The sequence below is a fragment of the Solanum pennellii genome, chromosome 12, assembly GCF_001406875.1.
Source record: "Solanum pennellii chromosome 12, SPENNV200".
NCBI classification, from domain to species: Eukaryota; Viridiplantae; Streptophyta; class Magnoliopsida; order Solanales; family Solanaceae; genus Solanum; species Solanum pennellii.
In genome coordinates this window covers 79,285,677-79,295,748 of record NC_028648.1, presented here as the reverse complement: position 1 = coordinate 79,295,748, position 10,072 = coordinate 79,285,677, and the positions used below count along the sequence as shown (strand labels likewise).

Below are 10,072 nucleotides of genomic sequence, written 5' to 3'. Positions count from 1 at the left end.
TATCGTGTATTTTTTTGCCGAGGATGTTCGGGTGAACACCCTGGACCCAACATGGGTCTGACCTTGATTGTGATCCAACTATTTATAGAAAAGGATGACATATAAATCGGATGGAGGAAGTATTAGCTTAATACATAATCAACCCATAAATTTGTTAGGATATTTATAGGGGTGATTAGATTGACTTCTTTTTAAGTAACTTCTAAGTTAAAAGTCAAAAGTCAGAAGTTGGGAACACCCAACTTTTGGGTCTTGGCTTTTTTTGGCACTTTTTCGGCCTTAAAAGAGGTCGTAAAGCACTTTTTGAGTTATCCAAAGAGTTCATAAATTAAAAAATGACTTAAAAGTCGAAAGTCACTAAAAATAAGACAATTCAAACACTCACTTACATATGTCAAGCTTTCAATCCATTGCGAAAAACTCCCCACTGTTGTCTCTGATAGGTGTTTGGCTCGTGTGTCACTCTCAGTTTGATTGATCATCCACTTGAACCAGATCATCGCCTTGATAAGCTATTATTGCCTAACCAACTAGCTATTAGACGCGAGCCTCTCCTTTTCTTTCCTCCAGATGATTCCTTCTTTTGCGTAACTAAATCTTGTTTCAATATTTGAATACCACAATTCTAAAAAATGTTCCAATTAAACCCTTCGATTCAAATTTTGAAAAAAAAAATCATGTGTTCTCATTCGTCTATAGATAGTCAAATTAGCCACATAAAATACGTCATTTTCCTTAATTATACGCATTCGCCTCAATAATTCAAAATTTTCAAACATTTGCTACTTGACGTTGATATATATAACTATGTCACAATCTTTATTTTACTCTCAAACAAAACATTATACTAATTAACTTAGGGAAAAGGGTCTGATATACCCCTCAATTTTGTCATTTGGAGCTAATATACCCTCGTTATAAAAGTGACTCATATATGCCCTTACCGTTATACAAATGACTCACATATACCCCTGCCGTTACAAAATGGCTCACATATACCCTTCATTTAACGGATGTTAAAAAATTAGTTTTAAATTTATATTTATTACTTCTAATTTTTTTTTAAAAATGATTTAGGGGTATATATGATTCTTCTATCAAAGTTCAAGGTATATTTTAATTTTTTCATACATAAATTATTTTTGACTTCTTTTATTATAATTATTTGAGTTTCTTATTCTTATTTTGGTTTTTTCTTTCATTCCTTAGTTTAAAGAAAAAAATTAAACTATTTTTTTTTGTGTATTGTAATTTAATTTCGTATTCGAAGAAAAAATTTGGTCATCTACAATAAGTTTTACAAGAATATTAGTGAAACATAAATAAATTTGATTATCAAAATAATAATTATAAATTAGTCATTGAAATAAAAAAAAGTAAAAAAAAAATGTTTGACGAGGATTAAATTTATTCATATGGGATTATATTTTTTAGAAAAAAATAATAAAAATTTAGATTAATTTTTTTTTTCATTTCCGTTAGAAGAAAAAGGTATATGTGAGCCATTTATTTACAAGTAGAAATATATATGAGCCATTTTCATAACAAGGGGTATATCAACTCTAGATGACAAAGTTAAAGGGTATATCAGACCCTTTTCCATTAACGTTTGGAGACACCTTGTATCTAATATTAATATTTGTGTAACGCATGTGCTGAAGAATTAATTTCCTTTAAAGTTATAAGGAAAAATTACAAAACAAAGACAAAATAAAATTTACTAATACCAATTTAACAGAAAAATACAACCCATCATCAACTAAAATAAGGAAAATACACTTATTCAAACAGAAATAATACCTTTTTCTTTAAAATTTATTCATCAAATTGGCTAAGAAAATTAAAATAAAATTTCAGTAAACTAATTAAATCATTATTTTTGTGTTGGAATGCCTTAGGCAAAAAGATTTCAGTCTACTTAATCCTTCTTCAAGAAAAGATACATCAACTGCAAATGTTATTCGAAGCCAATTCTTCAATCCCACAGCAGTACCTGAAAAAAAAGAAATCGTACTTTTATCAGACATATGTTATTTTCAAGAAGAATAATATATTTCTATATATAAAAACTTGTTAATTTTAAATTTTATCTTTAACAAGTGACTACAAGTTAGTAAGGATACTTTTGGTATACATCAAACATGTTCTTTTTCTTAATTTATGTATTCAATTGAACACATTTATATATAAACTCAAAGAGGAAAAGATAATAAATGGTCACTTATGTTTGGGGTTAAAGTTCAAAATGTCTCATTTAATATAATTTTGGAGAAATTTTGACTATTTAAATTTTTCAATATATGAAAACTCGTTAACTTTAAACTTTTGATTTTATCCTTACTAACGTATTCTTATAGTGATAGAAATATCATGATATGTTTGAGACAATAAATTCTAACGATATTTTTTGTATACGTCAGTTAAGTAATGTAAACTTTATATTCAATCAAACGCGTTATTTACCTGGAAGTAAAAGGACAGATTCCTCCTTGGCAAGCTTAAAACAAAAGTCAATATCATCACTTATATCTTTGAGTAGGGTTAAATTGAGCTTCACCTTCATACAAAAAAATTAAAAATTAAAAAGTAGAAGGACCAAAAAGAAGAAAAAAAGCAAAAAGAAGGGGCAAAAGTGTATGAAACAAGAAGTTTTGGGGAAGTAAAAGAGTTTACCATAAGAACCATTGAGCCTTGTGATCTATAAGGGCAATTTATACATGAAATCTCTTGTATTTTTTCATAACATATATCTGAATTCTTCTTAAGCATTTTGAGTGTGTTTTTGAAGAAATCCTCTTTTGTGCTTTCAATAATTTTGGGGACTGCTGCCTAAAACAAACAAAAAAAAATTAAGTTATCTACCAATAAAAAAATCGATGTCAATCAGTTACCTATAATTATCTTATAACAAAAAAAAATTTATATTATAATGCATAAAGTTTAAACTAAATAAGATTATAATGTAAGGTATATATCTGGTCAACGTAAATATGTTTCACAATATCAATATAATTTAACAACCTCTAGTTTAAATTATATATATAGAGACACTGTAACTAATTTTTCGATCATGTAGGTTACCTTATATAAGAAATAATTAAATAAGATTTAATAGGTAGAAATAACATCTACTAATCAATTTTTGGCTTATCTTTGAAAAATAACTATTGTCATAAAGTTTTAAATTCAATAAGTAAAAACATTATCATATAATGAATTTTGAAACAACGTGACAGTAGTTACTATAGGGACGAAAATTGACGAGTTGCGAATTTTTTCTATTTAATAGTGTCATGTTGTGCTAAATTTATATATTATCGATGTATAAACATTGATCTTCAACCTATCTGATTGAATAAATATTTTTATATTATTTCGACTTTAATAATTAGTGGAAAAATAAATGTTGGAGCTATAAAAAGAGGGAAAATAAATAAATAAATGAATATGTATACGAACCTGTATGAAAGTTGCAGGACCTCCACCTATGTCACAATACTTCTTAATACGTTCAATAATCTGAGAGATTAATTAAAAACTTGTCATTAATTAGTACTCCATTTTGAGAGTTTAAGATTTATTATTTTTGACCATGAATTTGCAACAAAAAGATTGAAATAAAATTTACATACACGAAAATTACTTTAAAAAAATACTATTATAAGTTAAAATAATTAATAATTTTAAAGATATAGAAAAAAAAATTGTGATATTAAAAAATAACTCATTTGACTCAATTGTTAATTAGGGTTTCCTATTTAAATTTATATGTGAGACTTTGAGAATTAATTGTTAAAATTTTGATCATAAATTCGAACACTAAATTTTTAATTTTTTTTGAAAATAAAATTTAATTGATAGAGGTATGAAAAGATCGTGATTAAAGAAAGATTAATTTGACTCTCAAAATTTGAAAGATATCACGTAAATTGAAACGGAGACAGAAAAATTTACCTTGGGGGATTTGAAGATGCAATTAGGATCATTAATGACAAACCAACCAAGTCTCCAACCAGGAATTAACCATCTCTTAGACAATGAACCAAGAGTTAATATTGGTGTTATTGAACTAAATAATCCCATTGATATAAAAGGATTTTCTCCAAATGCAAGATGTCCATATACTTCATCTGCTATAATTAGTGTCTTCACTTTCTTTGCTGTTTCAGCTATCTAATCATCATTAAAAAAGAATAATTAGTGATCCCTTAATTAATTTACTCTGAATATAAAATATAGTAAGTAATAAAGTTAGTTAAGAAAATAATTACATGTATCGTCATGAATGCTACTATAGGGATAAGACACAAGTATCCTCCTAGATTATATAACCGAAATTTCACAGACACACCTATGGTTCTATTACCCCACCCCCACCCCCCACCCCACCCCATACGAACTTATTATTTTTGTAATTTTATACACCTTTTTGATCTAAGTGGCCTCGAAACATCTCCCACGCGCTTTCTCCTAAGTGGAGTCACGGAATAAGTTATATAAGCCAAAAGGTATACTAATTTACACGAAAAATGAGTTTGAAGGGGGGTAATAGAACCTTAGATTAGTTAAGATGTTATATTACAGTCATAGTTTAAGGGTTACTTGTATCTTATCCCTGCTACTATATAATATGTTTGAAATATATTGATATAAGGTAAAAATTGTTAACATGTGTATATATATAAAAATGAATAAAGATTATAAAATTGAAGGATTTAATTCATTTAACAATTGTGTTCATTCAGATTTAACTGTGTCGACGTAACTTTATAATTCAAAATCAAAAGGGGAAAGTTATAATGAGAGAGAAAATAAAGCGCGTACATCATACCTTCTCCAAATGATCATAAGAATAGACATTTCCACAAGGATTTCCAGGATTTATAACAACAATTCCAATAGTATTTTGGTCAGCCAAATCTTCAATTGACTTCAAATCAACTTGCCAATTATTTTGAGGTAAAAGATCATAATACCTAACTTGAACATTTCTAAAAGCAGCACAAAGCACATAAGTTGGAAATCCAGGCCTTGGTAATAAAATATTTGAATTTGGTTTTGCAAGAATAGACACTGCTATCTCTATAGCTTGTGTACAACCAGATGTCACATATACATCTTCTGCTGACAAATCATATGGAAGATCTCTTGACAAGTAGTTTGCAATTGCCCTGTCAATTTAATCAGTCAGCGTATATAACTTAAATCAGTAATTTTCATGCATGTAATAACTTAATTAGGAGATACAATTCAATTGTTTAATACTCTTTCTGTCTCAATTGGGAAAATGCGCAAGTACTCTCATAGACTATGACCGCAATCCCAGAGACGCATTTTAACTATTCTAAGGTCATATTATTCTCCTGGGCTTATTTTTTTGTAATTTTGTGCACATTTTTGGTTGACGTGGCATCCAAATATCTCTCACGCGCCTCAATTGCGTGGAGTCACGGAGTGTGCCACGTAAGACAAAAGGTGTATAAAATTATAAAAAAAGATAAGTTCAAGGAAGTAATAGGACCTTAGTTTAGTTAAGATGTGTTTCTAGAATTTTGGTCATAGTCTAGGGAGGTACTTAGGCATTTTCCCGTCTCAATTTATATGATACTTTCTGCTTTCCAAGAGTCGAATAGTCGTAAACCAAAAATTATATATGTTGAAACAAAGTAAAAAAAATAGTACAAGTCACAATGATTGTCAGTTTAAAATATATATGTAAAAAATTACTTTAAAAAATACACTTTGAATCACGAATTTATAAAAATGTCACATAAATTGAGACGGACGAAGGATTAGGCATAATTACAGTTCAATGTCTATAAATGATCTAGTTTATAAAATAACTAGCAAATGTATAGGTTGTGATCAATTTTAAGTATATATATACATAATCAGTGTATAGATTTTGTATATTTCGATCAATGGCGATAATTAAATAAGTTTGGTCATTGGTAACTATATATACCTCAATGACTTTCAATGTTCGATTATATCCATGTATAGGAAAATCATATAATATATGCGAGCTTAATTTTTAGAGAATCAGATTGCTTAAAGATAATTATAAGTAACGATGCATAATGAGTGATGTTAGCTAGCAATTATAACTTTAAAAATAAGACAGATAACTTGATATAACGTGTTGAATTATAGATATAACATTACTTTCTAGCAATGGGAAGACCATTAGAAGGAGAGTATCCATTGAACTTGTCAAGAAGAAGGCTCTCAACAACAGCTTCTTTAGCAGCATCAGTTGTGTGAAAGCAAGAATGAGCTGTTGGATCTCCAATTCCTAGTGAGATCACTTCCTTCTTATCTTCACCTATCGGAAAATATCAGTGTCTGAGTTAGAATTTTTATTAATTGATATATAAAACATAAGAAAGTAAACGTATATTGTTAATCTAGAGAAAATTCAATATATATATATATCGATTATTTAATACGAGTTTAAGTTTTAGATATATATATCGATTATTTACCCCATATTAGCTCATATTATATTTGTTCTAGAAAGACGTCTATACAATATAAAATGATAAAGACGCTACTAAAAACAAAGGTTTTCTCTATTGCAAATCAATTTGTTCTTTTTTTCCATTAATTTTCCATTGAATAAGTTTACTGAGAAAACTCATGATGGAAAAAAATTCTCACTTCTTTATGTGAAAAAATAGTGCTCTATTTTTTCTCTTCTCAACAATTCAATCAAAATATTTGTAGATAGCCGCTGAACACTTTTAATAAAAAAAATTAAATGAGAAAATTATGATATTTCTAATCGTGAAACAACTCCTCAAACACACACACACAAAAAAAATGTGTCACTATTGTTTATACATCAATAGTTTTGCAACTTTACCTTCATCAATAGTGTCCATCAACAAGCCAAGAATCCCTTTGATAGTAATATTTGTAAATGATTCTACTTGTTTTGTTTGAAAAGAAATATTTGTTTGGCTTCCAATATTCTCCATCTTTTCACTTTTCACTTTTTTAACTAATCCAAAATGCAAAAAAAAAAATGGAATTAATAAAGATGACAAGGAAAATGAAAAATCAAAGGACACAAAATTAAAGGTTTAGTGAAGTGAATTTGCCCTTTAGAATCCCTAGATATTTATACTTTTTTTTTCCAAAAAGATTCTTCTTAATTACCTATTAAAGTATAATATAATATTACTAGTAGTACATTAGTTGTAATTTTTAAAGTTGAGTCAACTAATTTAACGGAGCATAAATAGATTTGACTTATAATATAAAACCATATGTTAAAATGTGGACTGAATTTATTCCATTACAATAGGGAGTATGGATCAGTGCACCATTTTAATGATTAATTATCTCAATTTATGTGTCTTTTTATATTATGATAAAATTTGGAATTTAGATATAAAATGATAAAAAAAAATGGTAATGACTAGATCGATCAAATTACTTCGTATATTTTATTCACTTTAAATGTACGTAAAGTATTTACATAATATATCGACGATAAATATTTAAAAAAAATTATTTTAAAAATATATAAATTTAAATTAATTAGACTTTAAAGTGAATATTAAACGAGGAAAAAAATCATACTCACAAAAGTTGAGCAAAATTTTTCTAGTAGGGACATAAAGTTTGTAAATATTGTAATATAAAGTCCTAAATTAATCTTTTCGAAGCATTAAGTAATGAGGCGATTTATTTTTTTTCTTAAGCTAAGCAACCAATCAAAGATGCATTTAATTATCTTATACAGAATTTTACTCTAAAGTTAAACACGTTAAAAATTAATTAAAAAATTTATATATTTGTCGTTTGATTGAGAATAAGTTTATTATGTGATTAGTTATCTTGAGACAAGTTATTCTTGAATAAGTTATTCCATCATGTGTATGAAATAACTTATAACTACAGAGATATGAATGATGGGATAAATAATCTCAAGATTATCTAATACCTCCGACCAAACACAAGATAAAATAATTCAGCATTTTATATGTCAAATTATTATATTTTATACCTTATACCTCACGCCAAACGATTTCTTGGTATTTAAAAAGTGAAAAAATTTAAGTTAATCACATATACTATTAAAAGAAATACTATCAAGTATATTTACATATTGTAACACATAATAATTGTCTTATTTTTCAAAATTATAAATTTAGTTTTGCTTATACATATTCTTTAGATGACCGCACTTATGATATATATAATTTAAACTCAGCATTTATGGATCTTTAAATCGTTCTAAAAAAACATAGCTATCGAGTCTTTAATGCTTGAAAAATACCTTTGATGCTCCAAATAATCAAAATTCCTATCGAAAAAGTCTACTTCAAAAATAAAACAAACAATTCACTGTCTAATTATGAATTTAAAATAATTAGTAGAAAAATAAAACAGTCTAATTAGTTAATAAGTATCATGTGATTGCCTACTTAGATAAAATTGAGTCAAAGTCGTCGCGACCCTAAAAATATGGCAAATTGACTTGAGAAATTTCAAAGTCAAATAATCTAATAATAATAATAATAATAATAATAATAATAATAATAATAATAATAATAATAATAATTATTATTATTATTATTATTATTATTATTATTTTAAATTTTCCCATTAACGAGGTCTTAAGTTCTTGTCCTTTCATGCAGAAACTCAAATATTTTTTATAGCATGACAATACTGACTTTTATCGTTTTAAATTTTGCTAACATGATGATTCTACGTAGTTAAAGCGTATGGATATTTATTTTAGATGTCATATAACTTAAAAATATATAAAATTATAAAAAAAAAATGGATTCAAGATAATAGAATTGAATTTTAGTTTAGTTATGATATGCATCTGAAATGGGCGGTTCAACAGAAGCCCTTAAATTTATTTCATGAAATTTATACATTAACAAAAAAAATTATTTTATACACAATAGATTAATCATTTAAAACAAAGAATAACTAACAAAATTAAAAAGGAAAAAGAGTACAAAAAATAAAATTCGATGTTAAGCTTCAAAACTCAAATTGAAATTTCAATTTGGCTATCATTACAAATAAGAAAAAGATAAAGAACATACATAACTTAATAGTTAAAGTTTTGTGCATGAATAGTATCAGAAATACATACACCTTATAATAATATCATAATTCTAATCAATATATATATATATATATAAATGAGGACGATAGACAAGGTGATGTGGCACCTCTCTATGACCTCCATTTCTTTTTTTCTTTTTTCTCTATTTTTTGACATTTTTTCTTCTTTCTTTTCATGAAATAATTTGTTTATTGATTAAAAAAATTCAAGCATATTTATTATTGTAATTATATATAATGAGTTACAAAAAAACCTCCATCTATTGATATTCTCACTTAAATAGCATGTCTTTTCAATTTCCTTCTAACTATTTTTATGGCTTATCCAATCTATAAATACCTATCATCTATAGAGATGTTGAATGTTCATTTTCATTTTTTCATTCTTTCTTTTTAGTAGTATAGGTGTTTAATTTTCTTTTCTTCGTCTTTTTATTCATCAATCATGTACATAATAAAAAGAAGACATAGAAAAGATGATGTCACAATATGACCTTCACTTTGATGAAGATCATAGATATATTCTTCAAAGATTCATGTCATTATATGGTATAAGTTCAACAAAATGAAGAAGGAAGCATTATTATCTTGGAGATTCCGAAAGATAGAGTCATAGTAATATAAAAGTATGAATGATTTCCAAACATTTTAAAAATTCATTGTTGTATTATTTTGATTTCAATTAATATTATTCTATTCTCTTTTATTTTATTTCTTTGATTTGAACAAAAAAATGAATATTATATTCATTGTTGTTGTCGTTGAAGATGAAAAGATGCACATTTTTTTTATTATTTATATATACGTCAATTTATAGCTAATTAATATTTTAAATTTTGCCATGATTAAATTAAAAGTATATTACCTATGGTACATTTCTTTTATATCTACTGGATATTGTGGCCCCTAAAACTATATGATGTGGTCTATCATATTAGTAATCAATCACAAAATAAATGAATAAATCTTATTTTTA

At 26.4% G+C, this 10,072-nt stretch overlaps 1 protein-coding gene across 1 annotated transcript; it reads right to left on the bottom strand.

The window, feature by feature from the left end:
- Positions 1-1,700: 1,700 nt before the first annotated feature.
- Positions 1,701-7,067, bottom strand: LOC107006026 (probable aminotransferase TAT2). Its single transcript, XM_015204664.2, has 8 exons — positions 6,866-7,067; positions 6,166-6,325; positions 4,832-5,171; positions 3,955-4,173; positions 3,460-3,519; positions 2,674-2,829; positions 2,464-2,557; positions 1,701-1,993 (listed from the first exon to the last, which is right to left on the bottom strand). The coding sequence occupies exons 1-8, from the start codon at positions 6,978-6,980 to the stop codon at positions 1,866-1,868; spliced, it is 1,272 nt and encodes a 423-aa protein (XP_015060150.1). The 5' UTR covers positions 6,981-7,067; the 3' UTR covers positions 1,701-1,865.
- Positions 7,068-10,072: the final 3,005 nt, after the last annotated feature.